At 40.5% G+C, this 25006-nt stretch overlaps 1 protein-coding gene and 1 pseudogene across 6 annotated transcripts in view; both read left to right on the top strand.

Moving 5' to 3' along the window:
• Positions 1 to 3953: 3953 nt before the first annotated feature.
• Positions 3954 to 25006, top strand: part of RIPK1 (receptor interacting serine/threonine kinase 1) — a 42090-nt gene continuing 21037 nt past the window's right edge. Inside the window, exons 1-5 of one of the 5 annotated variants that reach the window (XM_025917060.2) lie at positions 3954 to 4058; positions 17757 to 17977; positions 19024 to 19180; positions 22521 to 22658; positions 23996 to 24227. In XM_025917060.2, the coding sequence (XP_025772845.1) occupies positions 17826 to 17977; positions 19024 to 19180; positions 22521 to 22658; positions 23996 to 24227 (679 nt within the window). In that variant the 5' untranslated portion in view covers positions 3954 to 4058; positions 17757 to 17825. Of the gene's footprint in view, positions 4391 to 17756; positions 17978 to 19023; positions 19181 to 22520; positions 22659 to 22822; positions 23545 to 23995; positions 24228 to 25006 lie in introns of those variants that run through there. The other 4 variants (XM_086706416.1, XM_086706414.1, XM_086706415.1 and 1 more) reach the window with 4 other exon arrangements.
• On the top strand, positions 3962 to 8890 carry LOC147580809 (small ribosomal subunit protein eS6 pseudogene; annotated as a pseudogene). Its single transcript, XR_015251120.1, has 2 exons — positions 3962 to 4058; positions 6784 to 8890. The product of XR_015251120.1 is annotated as a small ribosomal subunit protein eS6 pseudogene (transcript).

The following is a 25006-nucleotide window of genomic DNA, read 5'->3' as shown; positions in this document are numbered from 1 at the left end:
TTTCCTGGATTCTGTTCCTACATATGCATGGTTTAGTCATCAGCCAATCACTGGAGTGTAATATCTTTGGATAATTTTGGGGTCACTTTTTTTATAGTTCCCTCCTTTCTGAGACTTTGCTCTTCAAGTTCCAAACTCTGATGTCCTCAGTGAGACTGCTACTTTCTGCTTAGGTTCTATTATCCTTTGCACAAAATTAGAAATACCCTCAGTGAAAAAGGAAGGAAATTAACTCTCTAATACCTTAAGTCATTTTATATATTTTGCCCATTTTCCATTATTGTTTTCAATGGAAGGGTTCATTCTGGATGTTCTGTAAAAACCAGAATACAAAGTTCTGTACTCATATTTTGTGATTCAACCTAAATGTGACTTCCTTTGTGAAGTTTTTCCTGATTCTTTTGCTCTACAGTAGAATTATCACTCAAGTGGAACTTTCTCTGGTTGCCATAGAACCTGGCACATACCTCTATCATTACCCTTACTAGATAACGTTCCCATTTTTATGTAACAGTTGTCTCTCTAAGGGACTACCCTATTAAGTTCATTACCTTTTCTGAAAAATTCTTTAAAGACCTAACTATACTCAGTCTCTCATTTTTCTCTTCATCTCCTCCAACTTTTCCTTGAATCTACTCCAAACTTGCTTTTGCTCTCAACCATACCACTAAAACTTACATTATGGTGCCCATTGACAATTTCCATGTTCTCAAATCCAATGGAGAATTCTCAGGCCACATCTTACTTGACTTATTAGCAGCAATTGGAACAACTGATCACTCTCTTAAGGATCCCCCCTGACCTGGTTTCCCTCTACTTTCCTAGTGGCTCCTCTTCATCTCATCAACATCTAAAAATTGTAGGACCTCAGGGCTCATTCCTCAGATCTCTTCTCTTTTCTATCAACATTCCCTCCCTTGAAGATCTTGCCTTAGTTCTAGATACCATCCATGTGTTGATAACATTCTAATTTATATTTCCCATCTGTACTTCTTCCCTGAACTCCATACTCATATATCCACCTGCCTACTTGACATCTCACCTGGATGTTTAATAGACCATCTCAAATTTTAACATGTTTAGAGCTCCTCATATTTCCACAAATGTGCTTTGACACTACTCTTTCCCTTCTCCATCAGCAACTCTGTCCTTCCAATTACACTGAGAACAGAAAACTTCTGGTTTCTTCATTTCTTACATCCAGTTTCTGATCTACAAGCTAATCATCACTTCCACCTTCATATTTTACCCAGAATCTGACAATTCCTTGATATCCCCATTGCTATCACTCTCATTGAAGCCATCCTTACTTGTCAACATTACTGTAATAACCTTCAAACTTGTCTTCCCACTTTGTTCTTGTTCCTTTTAGTGTATTTTCAACTCAGCATCCAAAATGATCCCATTATAAGATAATTTAGAACATGCTTCTCTTCTGCACAAAATCTTTCAATGACTCCCTAATTCGGAGTAAGAGGCAAACTTCTCTAAATTACCTACAAAGCCTCACATGATCTCCCTGCTCCCGCCTAACTTTTCTGACCTCATCCTCTATTACTACTTTCTTGCTCCTTCCACAGGCACCTCCTTGCCGTGCCCCCATCTCTGAGCCTTTGTCCTTGCTTTTCCACAAAATACCTCATTGCTTCCTCTCCCTAAAATATCCTCATGGCTTCATCCCTCACTTCCTTTAGTTATTCACTCAAATATTACCTTTACAACCAGCCATCCATCTAATACTGTGATACACTCCCCCTACATACATGCACATCTCCTATCCAACATCGGTGCTTTTTTCTCTTAGCACTTACCACCCACTAACATACTACATAGTTTCCTCATTTTTTCATTCATCTTCCTCACTAGCATGTAAGCTCCACACGGGTAGGTATTTTTGATTTATTCACAACTGAGTCTTTAGTGTCTGGAACAGGTGCTGTGCAAGTATTTATTGAATGAATGAGTGCCTTTTTGTATCACTTGTATCTACCATCAGATATTTTTGTAGCTGGTACCTGCTTAGCATACATTAGTCAGGAATGTTTGTGAATGAACAGGTACCCTGTATATATACATATTTTTAAAATAAAGAAAATTTTTTAACAGTTTTAGTTTCAAAGCAAAATTGGGTGGAAAGAGAATACTCTCACATATCCCACCTGCCTCCCAACCCCAAACACACAGCCTTTCCCACTATGAACATCCTGCACCAGTGCGGTACATTTGTTACAATCAATCAACCAACACTGACACATTATCAAGCAAAGTCCCATTCACATCTGGTCTCACTCTTTGTGTTGCATATTTGTGGGTTTTGACAATGTATAATGTATTCATCATTACAACATTATACAGAATAGCTTCCCTGCCCTAAAAATCCTCTGTGCTCCACCTCCCTACAAATCTGACAACCACTGATTTTTTTTCCCACTGACTCCATACTTTTGCCGTCTCCAGAATGTCATATAGTTGGAATCAGATGTAGCTTTTTCAGATTGGCTTTCACTTAGAAATAAATAAGCATTTAAGGTTCTTCCATTCCTTTTCATGGCTTGACGGCTTTTTCTTTTCTTTTCTTTTTTTTTTTTTTTTAGTGCTAAGTAACATTTCATTGTATAGATGGACCAGTGTTTTTGTACATTCACATACCAAGAAGAACATCTTGGTTGCCTTCAAGTTTTGGCAATTAGGAATAAATGTGCTATAAACATTCATGTCAGATTTTTGTGTAAATATAAGCATTCAACGTTTTTGGGTAAATATTAAGGTATGGGGCTTCTGGATCATATAATAGGATTATTTGCAGTTTTCTAATGCCCAACTTTCTTCCTAAGTGGCTCTACCAATTTGTGCTCACGGCAACAATGAATGAGGATTCCTGTTGCACCACATCCTCATCCACATGTATTCTCAGTGTTTTAGATTTTAGCCATTCCAATAGGTATGCAGTGGTATTTCATTGTTGTTTTAAATTTGCAATTCCCTAATGACCTACAATGTTGAGGACCTTTTCATGTGCTTATTTGCCATCTGTATGGTGAGGTGTCTGTTCAGATCTTTTGCCCATTTTCTAATGGGGTTACTCCTTTTATTGTTGAGTTTTTAGGATATTTTGGATAACAATACTTTATCAGATGTTCTTTGCAAATACTTTCTCCCAATCTGTGACTTCCCGTTCTCTTGAAGAATGCATTTGACCCTTGAATGCAGAGGTTAGGGGCACCCCTAACCCCACAGTTGAAAATCCACATATAACTTTTGACTCCCCCCAAAACTTTACTAACAACCTACTGCTGACTAGACGCCTTACTAACAGTCTATTTAACATATATTTTACGTGTTATATATTGTATTCTTACAATAATCTAGGTAAATGTAAATGTTCAAAATATGAGGAAAATATTTACAGTACTCTATTGTATTTATTGGGGGAAAAAACCCACCTATAAGCGGTACCCCCATAGTTCAAACTCCTGTTCTTCAACGGTCAACTGTGTATCTTTTTACAACATGTAATCATGCTATGAATAATTGCTTTCTAATATAGCACTATAGCACTTCCCATTTTGCGTGATCACCATTCTAAAAGGCTGCAAGATAAGTATCACATTTCTTCCACCACAGAGGATTTTATTATCCTCACTTCACGTGTGAAGGGAGATAAGAGAATGGTGATTTGCCTAAGGCTGTAGCGCCGATAACCCGCAGAGCTCAGAGTGCGAGTTGGAAGGAGCGGTGTAGTGCTTACCCCTAGGCCAAGCTGCCCCTCCCGACCGCGGAGGTTTCTATGACTAGGTAACATTTCCTCTTTTGGCCTCCCACCGACTTTAAAAGCCAAGATTCTCAGGGTGACAACTCCGGGATTTAAAATCTGGGGGCAAGGCCAGTTGGCCGCGGGGCGGGCGCTCTCCTCCTACACGGCTTTGGAGCCCGCGGAGGCGGAGCGAGCAGTCCACGCCCTCTCGCCGGTCCCAGCGCACTTAAGTGACACGCAGAGGGCGCGGACACCGGACCTAGCCTGCAGGAGCACGGCGGTCCTGCCGGGCCTACATCTCCAGGTGCGCGAGCCCGCTGTCCCGCTGGGGCGAGGGAGCCGGGGCCGCGCGGCCAGACGCGCGCTGACCAGCGGGGCCCACGGCGCCGGGCGCGGCGAGCCACTCCGCGGCCCGGCCTCCCCGAGTCTGACGGGCTCTGTCCCCGGTGACCACCTCTGTCAGGCTCGGGCGTCGGCCCCCTGCTCGCTCCGGCTAGACTGTCGCGACGTCGGAGTAATTCCGGAGTCTCCCACCGCCGCTTCTTCCCTTACCCAGGCCTCGGGAAATTTGCCGCGGAAACGAAAGTAAATTAAGTCTGGGTGCGTCTGCGCGGAAGGAGCGGCTGCCACATCCAGGTTCTTTGCAGAGAGGCTTGCAGGCGGGGCGGGGCTTCCTGATTAGGCCGATGGGCGGCGGGCGGGGACGGCGTGCACAGGAAGTCGAACTGTGAGTGGGCCTGTCGGGTGGTGGGCGGAGCTCGCGGCTGTCGAGGAAGTAGAGCTGTTTGCAAGTCTTCCGTATTCCTTGAAATTGGGTAGTGGGCAGGGCCCGCGGAATTTTCTGGGGTCCTGTGCAGAATTGTCAAACGCTCTGGGCCTTTTTCATCAGATGTACTCGGTACAAGGGCGGAAACCTGCCCTCGGGCCAGGATGACGGTGTGGCGTTGCGTTGTTGCTATCATTTTATAGCGTTGATGGGTTTTTATTGCAGTATCCTTAAGGTACAGTGGTGCGTGCTCTGGTCACTATAGGATTACGTAGCTGTCCCAGGGTGGGACTGCTTACCAACCCTTTGAAAGGGCCTTTTACTCTTACCCTTGGGGCTGCGCTGGTTGCGGAGATAATCAAAAGCATTTCCGGATAATCTTAGACTTGAGCTGGTAAATGGAAAAGAAGGGCCAACTGCCATAGCGACAAAAGGGACGAATATCATAACCCTAGGAGACCTCTTAGGTAGTCATGGCAAGTTTTCTTTTACGAAGTACTGCAGAATCTCTTCAGGATTTTGAAGAGGTTAAGCTACAACCTCCTTTCCTAAGCATTTGACAAAACCTCAGGGATTGGAGGAGGAGCAGTTATTTCTTTATTTCTTGCTGATCTTTGGCTCTTCCTTGTCCAGAGCTCCTGTTTATCTTGGGCAAAGCCTGAGGCTGTTACATTCAACCACTCTTCTGAAGTCCTTTGGTAAATAGATAGGTGACAGAGTAAGGAGGAAATTGTGATCAAGTAAAAATGTAGAGGGGCGCCTGGGTGGCTCAGTGGGTTAAACATCCGACTTCTGCTCAGATCATGATCTCACAGTATGTGGGTGTGAGTCCCGCATTGGGTTCTGTGTTGACAGCTCAGAGCCTTGGAGCCTTCTTCAGATTCTGTGTCTCCCTCTCTCTCTACTCCTCCCCCGCTTGTGCTTTCTCTGTCTCTCTCTCTCTCTCAAAAATAAGTAATAAACATTAAAAAAAGTTTTTTAAAAAAAAGTGAAAAATGGGGGAGCCTGGGTGGCGCAGTGGGTTAAGCATCCAACTTTTCATTTCGGCTCAAGTCATGATCTAAGAGTTCGTGAAATCCAGATCAAGCTCCTCTTGCCTTCCGCTATCCGAGTCTGCAGTGACAGTGTGGAGCCTGCTTGGGATTTTCTCTGTCCCTCTCTTTCTGCCCCTCTTTCTGCTCCTGCTCTCCCTCTCTGAAAATAAATTAAAAAAAAATTTTTTTTAATGTTGAAAACCGCAGGTCTTCTAAACACAAAAAGTGAAGACCAGGTTTACTTAAAATTTAGGATGTGTCATTATTATTGCTAATAAAACAGCAATAGTGATTAACTTTAATTTTCATTTTCCTCTGTCTGTACTATATTGAGCACCAGAGATATGTTACACTTTTGAGAATGTGAATATTAATGAGGTTAAGAAAAATGCCTTAAATATCAACTTCCAAAATGGCAAACTCTTATGTGGTTCTTATTAATCCATAATATATCAATACCACAAATATGATCTGGAATTTGAAAAAATATATGTGGATTCCTGTGCTTTGGTTGGATGTTGTACTCTGGCAAAAATGATTCCATCAGCCTGTAGAGTATTGATTTTGAATCACATATTTTATGTTCTAAAAATTTAATCTGTGTTTTCCCTATTTCTGACTGTAACATACTCATTTAATATAGGTGAACAAGGCTACAATATTAGGTTTTTGCATGGAATTTTAAGAAAGAGTATAGTTTACTATCTAGAGAAGTAGCATGTGTTAGTGAATTGATGGTGGAGGTTTGAATGAAGAAACAAAAGTTCAGTTCCAGGATCTGCCACTTTAGGTGAATCATTTAACTCCAGATTTTAGTTTGTTTATTTCTAAATTGGAATGATAAGAATAAAACGTACTCATGGGGTCATAATGTGCTAATGTACGTGATAATACTTGGTTAAACACTTTCAGTCTTGTCCTTTGCTTTTCATTGGGTTCTTCCTTACTCAGGGCTCTTGTTTATCTGGGGCAAGACATTAAGCTGTTATAATTATAAGAACGTTAGAGAAGTCCATGTTGGATACTTGAGTAAAATCTGAGTTCTATTAGCAGGGAAGAGGGGGGCAATGATAGGTAGGCAGCTGACATTTTCTGACTCTTTATGTATGGTCATCATTGAAAAATTTTTAAAAAATAGTCTTCTACCACTGAAAGGTAAATATGAATATCTTTAAGTCTTTTTAAAACTTAAAAAACATTTTTTAACGTTTTTTATTTATTTCTGAGAGACAGAGAATGAGCGGGGGAAGAAGCAGAAAGAAAGGGAGACACAGAATCTGAAGCAGGTTCCAGGCTCTGAGCTCTGAGCTGTCAGCATACAGCCCAATGCAGGGCTTAAACTCATGAATCGCCAGATCATGACCTGAGCCAAAGTCTGATGCTCAACCAACTGATCCATCAGGCGCCTCTTTTTAAAACTTTTTTATTAAAGTGTAACATTAAATGTGAAGTGAACATTTCATAACTGAACAGCTCTATGAAGTATCACAAAGTGAACATTACACAGGTTAAGAAAAAGAACATTGCCAAGGCACCCTCAAGATGAAGCTAAACATCACTTTCCCAGCTATTGGCTGCCAGAAACTCATTGAGGTGGACGATGAACGCAGACTTCGTACCTTTTATGAGAAGCGAATGGCCACAGAAGTTGCTGCTGAGGCTTTAGGGGAAGAATGGAAGGGTTACATGGTCCAGATCAGTGGTGGCAATGACAAACAAGGCTTCCCCATGAAGCAGGGTGTTTTGACCCATGGCCGTGTCTGCCTGCTGCTGAGTAAGGGGCATTCCTGCTACCGACCACGGAGGACTGGAGAAAGAAAGCACAAATCTGTTCGGGGTTGCATTGTGGATGCCAATCTCAGTGTTCTCAACTTGAACATTGTGAAAAAAGGGGAGAAGGATATTCCTGGACTTACTGATACTACTGTGCCTCATCCCCTGGGGCCCAAGAGAGCTAGCAGAATCTGCAAGCTTTTCAGTCTCTCGAAGGAAGATGATGTCTGCCAGTATGTTGTGAGAAAGCCCCTAAACAAAGAAGGTAAGAAACTTCGAACCAAACACCCAAGGTTCAGTGTCTTGTTACTCCACGTGTCCTCCAACACAAACGTCGGCGCATTGCTTTAAGAAAGAGTGCATGAAGAAAAACAAGGAAGAGGCTGCAGAATATGCTAAACTTTTGGCCAAGAGAATGAAGGAGGCCAAAGAAAAACACCAGAAACAGATTGCCAAGAGACGGAGGGTGACTTCTCTGAGAGCTTCTACCTCAAAGCCTGAGTCTAGTCAAAAATGAGATTGTTATAAGAGGAACAAATAAATAAGATCAGACATCAAACCAAAAAAAAAAAAAAAAAAAAAAGAAAAGAAAAAAAAAAAAGAACATTGCCATGATTCTGAAGTAAGAGGTTCACTGTCTCCTGTCTTCTGTCATAGTGATCACTGTCCTGCCTGTTAATATCATGAATTAATTCTGCCTTTGTTTTTGGCATTATTATTTATTATTTATTTGTATTTCCCCCAGTTTTAGTGAGGTTTAACTGACAAAATTGAGTACAGAATATGAGTATTTTCATATAAATATATATAGATTTATTTTGCTTTAGGAGAAATTTTAGAAATTTGTAAAATTCCTTGAAATTTTCAGTTAATCTCAGTGGACAAAATTTGCTTTCCTGAGTCCATGAATTAACATCTGTTTATGAAAAAAACAGTAAGAAATTCCATTAAAATGGACATAATTACATTATTAGTTGAAATTAGTTATCATCAGGTGATGTAAGAGGGCAGTGTGCTTTCATTAGTTACTCTGTAACATGGCCTTATAATGTGGTTTTCTACCTGCCTCCATTGAGTGTTTTTGTGACTCTTGGGTATCTAAACTACTCACAAGACCTTTCTAAGATATTCAGTGCTTATAAAATTGAATTGGTCCATGGAAAAAAGGGAGGAAAAAAAACCAACAACAGTGAAAACAAAAGAAATCACTGGAAACCATGCAAGAGGTGCACAGGATTAAGTAAGACCAGACCAAACCAACAAACTGCAAGACTGGAAGGAGAACTGACTTGGGTCCGGAGCCGGCCTCACAAAGGGCGGTGGAATCACCTGGAGGCCTCCTTCCCCTAAGATTCATCATGCTTGCAGGAGGCACTGCAAATCCTAGTTGGTTCTGGCAAATTTGAGGAGACAAGATCTTGGCTGAAGGAGAGAGAGCTAGTAGAACTCTAAAGAAGTTGAAATCTTACACCCGAATGGCATATTTCAGGGTTAATAATTCCTTCCTGTTTCTTTACTCTGTGAGCCTTTTTTAAAAAAAATTTTTTATTAAAAAAATTTTTTTTAACATTTATTTTTCAGAGACAGAGCACAAAGTAGGGGAGGGGTGTGGGGTGGGGGGTGGGGCAGGCAGGGGCACACAGAATCCAAAGCAGGCTCCAGGCTTTGAGCTGTCAGTACAGAGCCCGATGTGGGGCTTGAACTCACCATGAGATCATGACCTGAGCCGAAGTCAGATGCTCAAATGACTGAGCCACCCAGGCACCCTGAGCCTTTATTTTTTTAAAGGTTATTAAATATTCATATACAACATTATTTTTGAAAACTGCTAGATATATTTCAGAGTATGGATGTGCCATAATTTCTTCTGTCTTCTGTGTGTGTAAATTGTTTTGTATGCTTTTGACGTTCTATGTAATGTTGCCAGGAACATCCTTGTAAATAATCTATCTCAGCAGCTCTGATTTAATTAAAGAAATACTGAGTGAAGGAATTATTCTCTTTAAGAAATACATTTTATTGGGGGCGCCTGGGTGGCTCAGTTGGTTGAGTGTCTGACTTCTGCTCAGGTCATGATTTTACAGCCCATGAGTTCGAGCCCCACGTCGGGTTCTGTGCTGACAGCTCAGAGTCTGGAGCTTGCTTTGGATATGTGTGTGTGTCTCTCTTTCTGCCCCTCCCCTGCTCACGCCCTCTCTCTCAAAAATAAATAAACACTAAAAAATTAAAAGAAATACATGTTGTTATAAATGTATTTCATGTTTATTGAAGGAAATTTGGAAAATGTAAAAGTGTACAGAAGAAAGTAAAAATCACCCTTCTATCCAGATATAATCCTTGCTAACATGTTGATGTCTTTTGTTGTCTTTTTTTTCTGTATGTGTATCTATATATCTAGACATCTACCTGTATGTATAGATTTTTTTTATTTTTACCTCTAATTTTGAATGATTATATAATAGTCCATCTTATGAATGTCCTGTAATTCATTTAACTGTATCTTTTATTTTTGGACAAATAGTTCTTTTTAAAAAATAATCATCCATTTAATGATCAACTGCCATATGCTAGGTTTTGTCCTAGACATTGCAGACAGTGTGCAAGGTAGTTTCCTGCCTTCTGTGAAATTAATTAGAAATAATTCTCAAATTAGAGCTGTCTTAACTGTTTCAAGGGAGAAGTAAAAGGTGCCGTGAAAATGTCTAATGGGAAGACCTAGGATGGTTTCCTTGAGGAAATGACATTTCACTGAGACCTGAAGGATGAATAGGATGAGCCAGGAGAAGAATACCCCCTAAGAGGTTTATAGGGGAGAGTGGAACAAATTACTCTGTCTCCTCCCACTCTACCATTCTTACAGGGATGGATCAGTAGAGCACTGCTGAGCAGAGGATCTCAGCTGCACCCTGGCATTCTCAAAACCCACTGAAACGGGTTAAATATGGATAAATGTGGGCGGCTGGGCCAATCATAGCCAAAATCATAAAGTAGGAAATGTGTTTTCCTCTCAGAAATGAGGAAATTGAGGCTTATGTAAGTTACTCAAGTCACGGGACTAACAAATTTTAGAGCTAGAGTTCATACTCACAAGAGAAAGGTCTGTGCTCTTTCCAGCATTTATGGCTCTGCTACCTCTCCTTCTATGCCTGCCCCAGCTCCATCACCACCCTCTACCCCTCGTCTTCATTCCCGTTATTTAGGTAGCCTCCCCCACTCCCTGTCTACCTGATAGATGTGCATCTTTCCAGAGGGTGCTTCCTCTTGTTTGGGGATGTCTTATGTTATAGAAATAGTGTTGTCTACTGTGCTGCTATGTGAGCTTTCTGGGGGGTGGCATGGTCTATCCACAGCCTTTGTACAAGGTGTAGATGGTAACCTGAGGCAGATGACCACAGGCCATACACAAGACCACTATCAGCCTAGGCATTTTCAGAAACACCTGAGGTAATTTTTAAAAAAATTCTCTGCCTCAGAATATTCTATTATGAAAAATTTCAAAGTGTAAAGTTAAAAAGATTTTACACCCACAGCTAACATAATATTCAATGGTGAAAAGCTGAAAGCTTTTTGTCTAAGATCAGGAATAGGACAAGGATGCCCAAACTTGCCACTTTTATTCAACATGATATTGGAAGCACTAGCCACAGCAATTAGGCAAGAAAAAGAAATAAAAGCATCCAAATTGGAAAGGAAAAAGCAAAGCTGTCACTATTTACAGAAGACATGATATTATCTATGGGAAACCATGAGGATTCCATAAAAAAACTGTTAGAAGGAATAAATGAATTCGGTAATGTTGTAGGATACAAAATCAATATAAAAAAATCTGTTGCATTTCTAGACACTAATAATGAGCTATCAAAGAGTAATTAAGAAAACAGTTCTGTTTTTCAGTTGCATCAAAAAGAAAAAAAAGTGCCTGGGGGGTCACCTGGGTGGCTCAGTTAAGTGTTCCACTTCCACTCATGTTATGATCTCACGGTTTGTGAGTTCGAGATCCACATCAAGTTCTGTGTTGACAGCTTAAAGCCTGGAGCCTGCTTCAGATTCTGTGTCTCCCTCTCTCTCTGCCCCACCCCTACTTGCGCTCTGTTTCTCAAAAATGAATAGATGTTAAAAAAAAATTAAAGAAAAAATGCCTAGGAATAAATTTAACTGAGGAACTGAAAAATCTGTGTACTGAAAACTATAAGATATTTTGGAAAGAAAATGAAGAAGATATAAGTGGAGAGACGTTCCATGCTCATTGGAAGAACTAATAACGTTAAAATGTCTGTACTACCCAAAGTAATATACAGATTTAATTTAATCTCTATTAAAATTCCAATGTTAGTTTTCACAGAAATAGAACAGGCAACCCTAAAATATATTGAACCACAAAAGACCCTGAATCAGCAAAGCAATCTCCAGAAAAAATGAAGCTGGAGGCATCGTGCTTCTGATTTCAGACTCTATTACAAAGCTATAGTAATTAAAATAGTGTGGCATTGGCATAAAAAGAGACTGATCAATGGAGCAGAATAGAAAACCCAGAAATAAACTCACACCTGTGTGGCCAATTAATCTGCAACAAATGAGCCAAGAATATACAATGGGAAAAGGACAATCTCCTCAATAAATCATGCTGGGAAAATTGTATAGCCAAATACAAAAGCATGAAACTGACCACTATCTTATACCATACAAAAAAATTAACTTGAAATGGATTAAAGACTTGAACATAACATCTGAAACCATACAACTTATAGAAGAAACCATAGGCAATAAGCTCCTTGACATAGGTCCTGGCAGTGACTTTTTGAATCTGACACAAGTAAAAGCAACAAAAGCAAAAATAAACAACTTGTACTACATCAAACTAGAAGCCTTCTTCACAGCAAAGGAAAACTGTCAACAAAATGAAAAGGCAACCTACAGAATGGAAATCAATATTTGCAAATCATGTATCTTAAGAGCTTGATATCCCAAATATATAAAGAATGCATAGCAACTTCATAGCAAATAAAAAAAAAAATTCCACTAAAACATGGGCAGAAGATCTGAATAGACATTTTTCCAAAGAAGACATACAGACAACCAGTAAATGAAAGATCAGCATCACTCATCATCAGGGAAATGCAGGTTAAAACCACAAAGGAATATCACCTCATACCTGTTAGAACTGCTGTTACCATACAGACAAGATAACAAGTGTTGACAAGGATGTGGAGAAAAGGGAACCCTTGTGGACTGTTGGTGCGAATGTGATGTGTAGTCATTATGGAAAACAGTATGGAGCTTTCTCAAAAAATTAAAAACAGAACTACCATTTGATCCAGTAATTCCACTTCTGGGTATTTACTCAAAACAAAAACAAGGACACCAGGGTGGCTCAGTTGGTTAAATGTCTGACTTTGGCTCAGGTCATGATCTCATGGTTTGTGGGTTTGAGCCCCACGTTGGGCTCTGTGCTGACAGCTGAGACCCTGGAGCCTGCTTCAGATCCTGTGTCTCCCTTTCTCTCTACTCCTCCCCCACTCACACTCTGTTTCTCTCTCTGTTTCTCAAAAATAAACATTAAAAAAATTAAAAAATAAAAGAAAACAAAAACACTAACTCAAAAAGACATATGCAGTCCCATGTTCATAGCAGCATCAATTGCAATAGCCAAGGTATGGAAATAGCCTAAAAGTCCATCAATAGATGAATGGATAAATAAGATGTGACATATATATATATATATATATATATATATATATGTATGTATATATATCTTTTTCTTCTTATTATTCTCATCATTATTCAGTCATAAAAAAGAAGGAAATCCTGCCCTTTGTAACAACATGGATGGACCTTGAGGGCATTATGCTAAGTGAAGTGTCAGCAACACAAATACCATATGATCTCACTTATATGTGGAATCTTAAAAAAAAAAAAAAAAAGAAGAAGAAGAAGAAGGAAAAGAAGATCATAGATACAGAGAACAGATTGGGGTTGCCAAAGGCAGGGTCTGGGAGAAATGGGTGAAGGGGGTCAAAAGATTTTTAAAAAATTAAAAAATCAAGAGCTACAAAAGGCAATGTGGTATTCTGGATTGGATCCTGGAACAGAAAAATGTCATTAGTTAAAAAAAAAAAAAATGAGTTAATCAAGTAGGGTGTTTAGTTACTAGTAATGTACAAAGTTGGTTTCTTAGTTTTGTTATCTGTACTATTAGAAACTGGGTGAGGAATATATGGGAAAAATTAGTAAAAATAGAAATGTAGAAACAAATTTAAAAAAATTTTACACTGAACTTTCGTGTGTCTACCATGAATATCATTTTATTCTGCCTGCGCTATCACAGACCAGCTATTTACCACTCTTTCTACCCACCAGTTTGTCTGCAAAGTAAATTGCAGATACCAGTACACTTTTTTCAGCATGCACTTCATTAACAAGATAGACTTCAGTATGTTTACAGATTTTTCTTTTGTTGTAAGATTTACCTAGAGTATATTTACTGAGTATTGACAAATGCTTATGCGTGTGTAACCCTAACCCCCAATGAGATGACAGAACATTACCATCACCCAGAAAGTTTCCTCATGCCCCAAACCATTCAGTCCTCACCCTGTCCGTGGGCAACCAGTGTTCCTTTTCCAGTGTAGATTACCTTGTTCCAGAACTTAATAGAGATGGAATTATACAGTATGTATTCTTTTGTACAAGGCTCCTTTTACTTACCATGTTTTGTGACTCATTCACATTGCTGTGTGTATTAGTAGTTCATTGCTTTTTATTACTGAGTAGTAATCCATAGTATGAATATACAATCCTTAAAAAAATTTTTTTAATCTTTATTTATTTTTGAGAGAGAGAGAGAGACAGAGTGTGAGCTGGGGAGGAGCAGAGAGAGAGGGAGACACGGAATCTGAAGCAGGCTCCAGGCTCTGAGCTGTCAGCACAGAGCTGACGCAGGGCTTGAACTCACAGACCACAAGATCATGACCTGAGCCAAAGTTGGACGCTCAGCTGACTGAGCCACCCAGGCACCCCTACAATCCTTTTTTAAAAATCCATTTCCTATTGATGCATAACCGTTTCCAGTTTGGGGATAACATGAATAAAGCTGCTGTGAACATCATACTAGTCTTTGGGGACATAGGACGCATCTTCATGTAGTGGAGAGAGAGAGTGAGAACTCTCATATCTTTTATAAGGACCCTGATCTCATTCATGAGGCCTCCACTTTAATGATCCAATTACCTCCCAAAGACCCCACCTCCTAATATTATCACAATGGAGTTAGAGCTTCAACAAATGAAGTTTGGGGCAGACACAAACATTCAGTCTGTAGCAGCCACCATGTGGGTCATTGCCCTGCGGCCAGTGCCCTGTTCTTTTTTTAGTCCCTGGAGTTATTTTCCTTTCCATTGGCCTACCTATGCATTTGAGTGGATATTTGTGTTATGCTATCCAATACACATAGGTCTTTTGCAGCAGGAGGGTTTTAAAATTTTTCTAGTCCTCCATGTTGCCAGAAATGGAAGTCTAAAGGAATACAAATTGTGGTTTTCACAGGAAAAGATGCTCAACATCACTCATCCTCAGGGAAATGCAAATAAAAACCACAATGAGATACCACCTCACACCTGTCAGAATGGCTAAAATTAACAACTCAGGAAACAACATGTTGGCAGGGATGCAGAGAAAGGGGAACCCTTTTGTACTGCTGATGGGAATGCAAACTGGTACAGCCATGCTGGAAAACAGTACAGAGGTTCCTCAAAAAGTTAAAAATAGAACTACCCTATGAGCCAGCAATTGCACTACTAGGTATTTGTCCAGAGGATAAAATACAAATTCGAAGGGGAACACGCATGCATCCCAGTGTTTATAGCAGCACTATCAACAATAGCCTAATTATGGAAAAAGCCCAAATGTCCATCGACTGATGAATGGATAAAGAAGATGTGGTGTATACACACACACACACACACACACACACACACACACACACACACACACACACACAATGGTATATTACTTGGCCATCAAAAAGAATGAAATCTTGCCATTTACAACAATATGGATGGAACTAGAGTGTATTATGCTAAGTGAAGTAAGTCCATCAGAAAAAAATATATGATTTCACTCATATGTGGAATTTAAGAAACAAAACAGATGAATATAGGGGAAGGGAAAGAAAAGAAAATAAGATACAGAGAGGGAGGCAAACCATAAGAGACTCTTTTTTCCCCCATATTTTTAATGTTTATTCAGTTTTTGAGAGATAGAGCATGAGTGAGGGGGTGGGTGCAGAAAGAGAGGGAGGCAGAACCAAAGCAGGCTCCAGGCTCTGAGCTGTCAGCACAGAACCTGACTCAGGGCTCGAACCCACGAACCTTGAAATCATGACCTGAGCTGAAGTCAGACGCTTAGCCAACTGAGCCACCCAGGTGCCCCAGGAGACTCTTAAATATAGAGAACAAACTGAGGAGCAGGAGGGTAGGTGGTTGGGGGGGCTGGGCTAAATGGATGATAGGCATTAAAGAGGGCACTTGTTGGGATGAGCACTGGGTGTGTACATATGTTATGTGTAAATTCTGAAACCAATACTACACTATATGTTAACTAACTAGAACTAAAAAAAAAAATAAAATAAAATAAAGCTGGAAAATGAGATCGGTAGAATACCAGTAAGAGCTTTAAATGTGAGGGTGAGAATTCTATGCTTAATTTGGTAGACAGGGTTCAGTTATACAGGGCCACACAAACCTTGTAGGTCTAGAGTTTTTGAATTATATGACTAAATATGAACTCTCATAAGATTAATCTGGCATCCTGTACGTTGGTTGGCTAGGAGAGAAGGACACTTGTTACACGTTTTCTGTAAAAGTCTGGACAAGAGGCAATGAAAGTCTTTATTAGGAGAATGTCTGTGGGCATGGAAAGGAGTGGGTGAATCCAAAAATACTAACTGTCTGACTTGGTAAGTGATTAGTTTTAGGTTGGAAAAATCAAAGAGGTAGCCAAAGGTAGAGTGGAGGAACAGATCACATTTGTACATTAGCTAAAGATTTAACCTTTGTAGATAAAGTTTATTTTAATTTCTGGGTGCTTTTTGGAGTGTTTATCATTTCAGAAAGGGCTCAGCAATGTTTAAAATAAGTTGGGGGTCCATTTAATCCATGTATCTATGCGTATGACCTTGTTCAGTTCAAACATGTTTATCGAGCATCTGTTATATCCTAAGCAGCCTTCAAGGCACTGGGGCTAAAATTCTGAAGGAAAATAGGCATGGTTCCTGCTCCTAAAAGCAATAGTGTTTTGAAATATAATAATAAATTAGTTATTGATTCAATATTAATATAAATATAAAGATGCATATTGTGTAATGAGTGTGTACTTGTTCCAGCTCTGTTCTAAGTGGTGAAAATACAACAATGAGCAAAACAGACAAAAATTTCTACCTTCATGGAAGTTATATTACAGTAGAGGAGACTGACCCCTTGAAAGTAAACATATAAATGAGGTTATTTCAGATAATGATAATTGCTACAAAAGTGGAACTAGGTTAAAAAGTAAATATATATTGACAGAAGGGGCTTACTTTAGGCCAGGAGGCCAGTGATGGACTTTTTGAGGAGAGAGCAAATCATGCAAAATATTCAGGGAAGAGCACTCCAACCAGAGGAAAGAGTAAATGCCAAGGTCCTCAGAAGAGAAAGAACATGGCAAGTTCAAGACACAGAAACAAAGCCAGTGTGGCCAGAGTCGAATAAGCAAGAGGAAGAGAGGTAGGCAGGGGCAGCCTCTTGGAGGATTCTGTAGGTCATGGTAAGGAGTTTGGTCTTACCCTGAGTGTGTGGAGGGTTTTAGAAGTAACACAATTTAGTTTACATTTGTAAAAGGATCCTTCTGGCTGCTGTGCTGAGAGTAGTCTCTAGAGGAATAGGGATAGAATCAGGGAGACCCATTTGGAGGCTACGGATACACGTCTGTCCGTATGTACGTCTCTTGTCTTTTAATGGCAAAACACAATGTTTCTCCCTTTACAAAAAGATAACCTATAATATAAAGACTTTGTCATCACTCATCATTTTTTGTTCCAATATTGGTCAATAAAACAATCTTTTAACGTTTATTTATTTTTGGGACAGAGAGAGACAGAGCATGAACGGGGGAGGGGCAGAGAGAGAGGGAGACACAGAATCGGAAACAGGCTCCAGGCTCTGAGCCATCAGCCCAGAGCCTGACGCGGGGCTCGAACTCACGGACCGCGAGATCGTGACCTGGCTGAAGTCAGACGCTTAACCGACTGCGCCACCCAGGCGCCCCTAAAACAATCTTTTAAAGTAAAAATAAAATGTGGTTTTCTGTGATTCCACCGAACATATGGTAGAATTTCATATGTTTTTTGAATAATGATTTTGTGCACTAAGATGTCCTTTTGTCTTTCTTACAGGGCACATCTCCGAAGAGGGAAAAAGTGGTGCATTTTTGGACATTCTGAGGATTCATAAGGAAACCAGACATGTCCTTGGATGACATTAAGATGAAATCTAGTGACTTTTTGGAGAAGGAGCATCTTGACAGCGGGGGCTTTGGAAAGGTGTCTTTGTGTTTACACAGATCCCATGGACTCGTAATCCTGAAAAAGGTGTACACAGGCCCCAAGTGTACTGAGTGAGTTGGGAACAGAGGTGGGTGGGCCAAATTACAGGCTGGCCATGGGAAGAGTTACCGTGGAGGAGCAGGGCAAGGCAGTGGATATGCCACGGCCCAGGCTTTAGAGTGAGACAGACTGTGGCATATCAGCGTGTGGGCTTTATGTCAGATAACCCTGAAAGCTGGTTATTATTATTCTCCCTGTGCCGCTGATGAGGATTCTGAGGCTGGTTAGCAAAAAGCTTGCAGTAATAAATGATGAAAGACAAAGAGAAGGAAATAAAGAAGGGGAAGGAGATTAAGGGTAATGAGGGAGGCAATGAGAAGAAAATGGGGAGGGGTCCTTGAGATAGACTTAAATACTTCCTTCACCATTTTGGTAAGGACCAGCCCTAAGTCTGGGGGTGGGGGAAGTAGCCTATTAATTAGAAGTTCCAGAAGCCCTCTCTTTAAAGCAGCTGGTGGACTTGTTTTACCTCCCTTTGTTCCTGCCAGAGTGGTTACCAAGAGAGGCTGCCTTTTTTTTTTTTTAATGTTTATTTTTGAGAGAGAGAGAGAGACAGAACGTGAGTGGGGGGGAGACAGAAAGAGAGATGGAGACACAGAATCCGAAGCAGGTTCCAGGCTCTGAGCTATCAGCACGGAGCCTGACGCGGGGCTCTCATGAACCATGAGATCATGACCTGAGCCCAAGTCGGACGCTTAACTGAGCCACCCAGGAGCCCCAAGAGAGGCTGCATTTTTAATTATCCTGTCCAACGCAGCCCTTTTCTCAGGCTGCTTCTCCTGGCTGCTCTTCATTTCCTCTGCATTCATTTGTTATTGACCTACTGTTTCTTGAGCACTCACTGCCTGTAACTGGGAAGGAGGAATATGAAGATGAGCAGGAAACGCCTCTGCCTCTGGAAGCTTGTAGCCTGGACCCAGAAGGGATCAGTACATGCACAAGTACCAACACAAGCCCATGTGATGTGATGCATTGGAGCCATATGCTGTGTTTCTTGGGGGAACAAGGACAAGGGCACTAACTGTGCCCATCTTAACAGCACCTTTCTCTCCCGCAGGTACAACGAGTCCCTCCTTGAGGAGGGCAGGATGATGCACAGGCTGAGACATAATCGGGTGGTGAAGCTCCTGGGTGTCATCTTAGAAGAAGGAAACTACTCTCTGGTGATGGAGTACATGGAAAAGGGCAACCTGATGCACGTTCTGAAAGCGGAGGTAAAGAGGGCTTTGCTGTGCACCGTACGGGCACAGCGGCTCGGGGGCTGCCTGTCTGTGATGGTTATTGCCACTGTGTTCTTTTGTAGCTTGTTGGTGTCAAATAACCCTTGTGTGAGTGGCTAGATACTTTGGATTTTCTGAAGTCAGTCCCCTTGTTAAAGCATCCTGGACTTTCCCTGCCCCAGAAGGTGGTCTTGCCTTCCCGTCAATCCTTGCAGACAGCTGTCTGTACCCCTCACCTGGGGAGGTCCCCCCCACCCATGTCTTAGTCTTATAGTAGGCTTTTGTCAGCCACCCCAGCATCCACTGTTCAGGGACAAGCACTGTCTTCATGATGTGAAGTATATGCCTAATAGGTAACAGTAAACACTGACTGATTGGTTAAAGGATGTACACTCTCAATAACTGTGTGTGGAGATAGAATATTGATGATTGCCCTTTGATACCATTTAAGAAACTTACAGGCTAAATATAGAACACTAGAGGCAACAACACTGGATAAGTAAGACTTAAAATAGGAAAATAAAAATTGATTTATGAAAACCAAATCACGTTGATAAAACATTTTGTAGAGTTTATCTGTTAAAACATTTTTTTTAATGTTTATTTATTTTTGAGAGAGAGAGACACAGAGCACTAGCAGGGGAGGGGCAGAGAGACAGGCAGACACAGAATCTGAAGCAGGCTTCATCCACACTGTCAGCACAGCCTGACATGGGACTCAAACCCACAAGCCATGAGATCATGACCTGAGTCCAAATCCTGTGCTTAACAAACTGAGCCATCCAGGCAACCCATAGAGTTTATTTTTCTAAAGGTATTTCATTTTGTTTTGTTTTTGTTTGTTTTGAGAGAGAGCTCAGGGGAGAAGGGCAGTGGAAGAGGGAGGGAGGGAGGGGGGGGAGAGAGAGAGAGAGAGAGAGAGAGAGAGAGAGAGAGAGAGAGAGAGAGAATCCCAAGCAGTCTTCACCCTGAACTTGATCTCACGACCATCAGATCATGACCTGAGGCGAAAACAAGAGTCAGACACTTAACCGACTGAGCCACCCAGGTGCCCTGAGTTTATCTACCTAGTAAGAGCTAGGCCTTGTGCTAGTTAATCAAGAAGCAATAGCAAATATGACACACATAAAAGGGACAGATAAGGAAGTGAACAGTATGGTGCAATTGTGTTTTGATAGACATCCTCCTAGTGTGCTGTGGGAACACAAAGGAGCAGCAGTCACTTTAGCGTGTGATAAATAGGAAGGGATTCCAGAAGGAGGATGCTTGGGCCAAAGCCCAAATGACAAGCAGATAATTAGGGAATAAGTGTTCCAGGCAGAGACAATGGCATGTGCAAAGGAATGAGAGTATGCCATATCTGGGAAACTTACAAGTAACTGGATTTGGCCAAAGCGTAGATTGCATGAGACAGTGGTGGGATGTGGCTTTCTTTAGGGCAGATATTCCCCCTTTTCCTGTCTTCTCCCCCCGACCCTACATCTGCCCAAAATTATGTCTGTTCTTCAATTCTTTTAAGTCCCAGACATCTCTCACAGATACCTGTGGGAAGGGGTAAGAGAGGTTCACCTATACACATTGTGTTGTAATTTGATCAGATTGCTCTTCTCCCCAAAACTAGGTAAGATCAGCTGCTGCATGAAGTAAATAGTCATTTTGATTGGGAGGTAAATCTTTTGGGACAAGGGGGCATTCTCCCGGATCAGGCAAAGATAAGGTAGACTAGTTTGGGCTCCAGAGGGAACTCAAGAGGACATGAGGGAGAAAATCAGGAAGGGGAATGAGAAGGTCTTTCCTTTGCTTGCTCAGAACTTCTTCCTAAGTCCAAAGGTATATCAAGGAAGAAAGGAAAATCTCTGGCTATTTTTTGTATGCTGGTGATCAGGTGACTAATTCATCTCCATTGTGGGTTTTAAATATGATTTGGGGGGTTGACTTGGGAATCTAACTTCCATCATTTAAATTTTTTTCCTGTTTACCAACAACCAACATATATCTAAATTTTTAGGAATCAGCCTAAACAGCCTTGTTTGTAAACTAGAGACTGTGCACATATACACGTACACACACATACAAACAGTTTGCGTTTTTCATTGTTAAGAAAAACTAGTGTTTAGCTGCTATAATAGAAATTGGAGTTGTCTGTATTAATGTTGGTATTTATACAACTAGAATACAGTCGTAAGTAAGAGTGACTTGAGAATTTACAAAGATCTAAAATAGATGATACCAAATCACCAAATAGATATTAAACCCACTTCAGCATTGTTTTAACATCATGTTATCCCATAGATTAGTCTTTACATATTTGTAATAAGTGTGAGCATGTTCTCTTGTATTCTTTTTTTCTCAATGTTCATCTACACATTTCTGTGACACTATTCACCTATTTAATATATAGTAGCACATATTAATGTACTATAGAAAAATACTTGTTTTTTGTTTATTTATTTATCCATCATTCAACAAACATTCCAGGCACCATGCCAGATAGTCAGGATGCATTCTAGAATGATGATGATGATGGTGGTGGTGGTGGTGATGTTTTGCTCTCAAGGAGCTTAATTTTACAGCATTTTAGTATATTGCCATATTGGCATGAAAGTTTTATTTTTACATGACAGAGCACAACATTAGTACCCTTAGCACCTGGGATGAAATCTTTCTTTAAAAGGGGACTTCTTTTAAAATGACAGCAGTGCTGAACAGCATAATAGAAGGAATCCTGGTAACTGCAGATGGTCCCCAACTTATGATAGTTGGACTTACCAATTTTTTGACTTTATGACAGTCAAGAGCAATAGGCATTCATTGGAAATGATACTTTGAGTTTTGAATTTGGAACTTTTCCTGGGCTAGTGACGCACAGTACCAGCCTGTCTTATGATGGTGGGCAGTGGCCATGAGCCGCACCTCCCAGTCAGCTATGTGATCACAGGTAAACAGCCGATATGCTCACAACCATTTGGTTAGTCACACAGCGATTCTGTTTCTCACTTGCCATTTAGTATTCAGTCAGTTACATGAGATGTTCAATGTTTTATTATAAGATGGGCTTTGTGTTCAAGATTTTGCCCAACGAGGGCTAATATAAGTGTTCTTGAGCATTTTTAAGATAGGCTAGGCTAAGCTATGATGTTCACTAGGTTAGTTTAAACACATATTCAATTTAACGATATTTTTAACTTATGATGGGTTTGGGATGTAGCCCCATTATATATCAAGGAAGATCTGTCTGTTCTAAGGTTCAGACCCCAGTACTCTTGAATAAAACAGTCGGTTTGGCCTGTTTGATTACCTTTCCATTTCATAGACTTAACTATCACTGTTTTAGATCAGTATCCCCCTTTCTGTAAAAGGAAGGATAATTATGGAAACCATTGAAGGAATGTGCTACTTACATGGAGAAGGAGTAATACACAAGGACCTAAAGCCTGAAAATATCCTCGTTGATGATGACTTTCACATTAAGGTAAATCATAATCTAAAGGTTTCTAGAAGATTGGGGTGATTTTAGTTTTAATTCTCCACTATAGATCCATTTTTTCACATGGTAGACCTTAAAGGAAGACCTCACTCAGCTTATAACTGGTGGTGGTGGTGCTGGAAGGTTCTGCCAAGGATTGAAAAGAAAGATACGGACTTGATGGAGTCCATATTATTTATTTATTTACTGACTTTAATCTATATTTTGTATCAGTTTGTTTTTTTTTTAATTCTAACTTTTTCCATTGTAGTAAAGGGAACAAAGGGAAAGGATTTTCCTTTTGTTCACTCAAGAGCAAGATTTAACTAGATGGAACATCACGTCTAATTGGCTTTGGCAACAGGAATCCAAGCGCGAGAATCTGAAAGGGGAAGCAGCTTTTGGGGGAGAACTCAGGAACTGCTTATGCAGGCATCCTTCTACTACAAGATTGTGCTTCTAACACTTCCTTCTAATCTTGGACAGATTTTTAATCCTACGACTTTAAAGGAAGGTTCTTTCTTACAATAATAACTTACCTCTAATGTATCTCTTATGTTAGAATCTCTGGATTTTAGATAATCACGTGCTGGAATTCATGCCTATATGCTTGGGTTCCTAGAGGCAAAAGTAAAACTGTCACCTTTGATTTCTTCTTAACCGTGTGGTTCTGTAATTTTATCCGGCCATCTCCCTCTTCATTCTGTGTCTGACCTTTGTATTTTTCTCTTTGCTTTCTTGTCTGTTTTTCTCCTCCTTCCCATCCTGTCATCTCTTAGGTTCAGGCTACCAACTCAAAACAAGTAACACTACCATCCTTTTCCTCAGTGTCTTTGGAATCCTTAGACTCTCGCATCCATGGGCTTTGGAACACCGTTGGGGAAAATTGAAGGTGCAGTACCTACTCACCATCTGCTCTACAAATCTGCTGAGAAGAAAATACCTTGTATTCCTAGCCCCAGAAGTAGTTGAAAAAAATATGCAGAGTAAATGAGGAATTAGAATAAACATGTTTTACTGTAGTTCATGTCAGAAATACTTCTGCTTTTCCTCTTTCCTCCCCCTCCCCCAACCCTACTAGCAAATTCCCTGGGTTTATTGCATAAGAATTGAGATACCAGAATTTCACATGAACATTTCTTAGGGGAGATTTTCTTAGATGGCTGAAGAGACACAAAATTTCTGTGAGTCTGTTCAGAAGTAGCTGTTTTAAACCTATCTAGTGTAACCACTTCAGGAAATTCACTATACCTTGCATCTATTAGATAAACCCCAGAGTTAAAGACAAGTCTGATTTGCTTATAGCTTTCACAGAACACTCCCATTGGCTTGATCTCTTGCAGATAGCTGATCTTGGCGTGGCTTCCTTTAAGACGTGGAGTAAACTGACTAAAGAAGAAAATAATGAGCAGAGAAAAATGAATAATAGCGCCCCTAAGAAAAATGGTGGAACCCTCTGCTACATGGCCCCTGAGCATCTGAATGACATCAACGCAAAACCCTCAGAGAAGTCAGATGTATACAGCTTTGGCATAGTACTTTGGGCAATATTTGCGAATAAGGAGCCATATGAAAGTAAGATGTTTATAGAGGAGTAGAATCTATGTGTTAATCAAAACTGTTGAGTGAAATAGTGGCCTTCAATGACATCAGTTAAGATTTATAACGTCTTTTTACCTACTAGACCATAAGCTACACCAGGGCTGGGACGGTATCTGACTGAGTCAGTGCTATTTCCCCAGTCTCTACACACAGTGCCTGGAACACAGTTGGTGTTCAGTACATTTGTGGTGAATGAATGATTAATCTCAGTTTAGGAATCAGGGATCACAGGACAAATAGGAGCCTTGATGATGTATCTGAGCTTGGGAGGTATTGTAGAATTCCAGGATTTTTCCTGGACAGGAAAGCTTGCTTGCTTCTGCTTAGGAGACATAGGCCTCATACTTTCATTCATTCGCTTGCTCCTTCACTCAAGAATTACTTCTTTTCGGGGCACCTGGGTGGCCCAGTTGGTTAAGCTTCTTACTCTGGAGGTTCTACATCTCAGGTCATGATCTCATGATTCGTGAGATCCAGCCCTGTGTTGGGGCTCTGTGCTGTTAGGGATCCCTGATTGGGATTCTCTCTATCCCTTCTCTCTCTGCCCCTCCCCTGTGTGCACTCACACTCTAAATAAATAAATAGACAAATAAACAAATAGATAAGAATTATATCTTTTCAGTAATTACTATGGGCACTTTAATTGGAATTAAGAATAAAAAGATGAGAAAGACATGATTCATGCAGGAGAAGATACAGTACTCATTCCTCAGTTTGTTAAGTGCCTAAATTACTGGACATTTCCTGGTCCC

The sequence above is a fragment of the Puma concolor genome, chromosome B2, assembly GCF_028749965.1.
Source record: "Puma concolor isolate L17-30 chromosome B2, mPumCon1.1.hap2, whole genome shotgun sequence".
Classification (NCBI taxonomy): Eukaryota; Metazoa; Chordata; class Mammalia; order Carnivora; family Felidae; genus Puma; species Puma concolor.
Note: the sequence above shows the minus strand (reverse complement) of the source record. Positions and strands in the feature narration are given on the sequence as shown.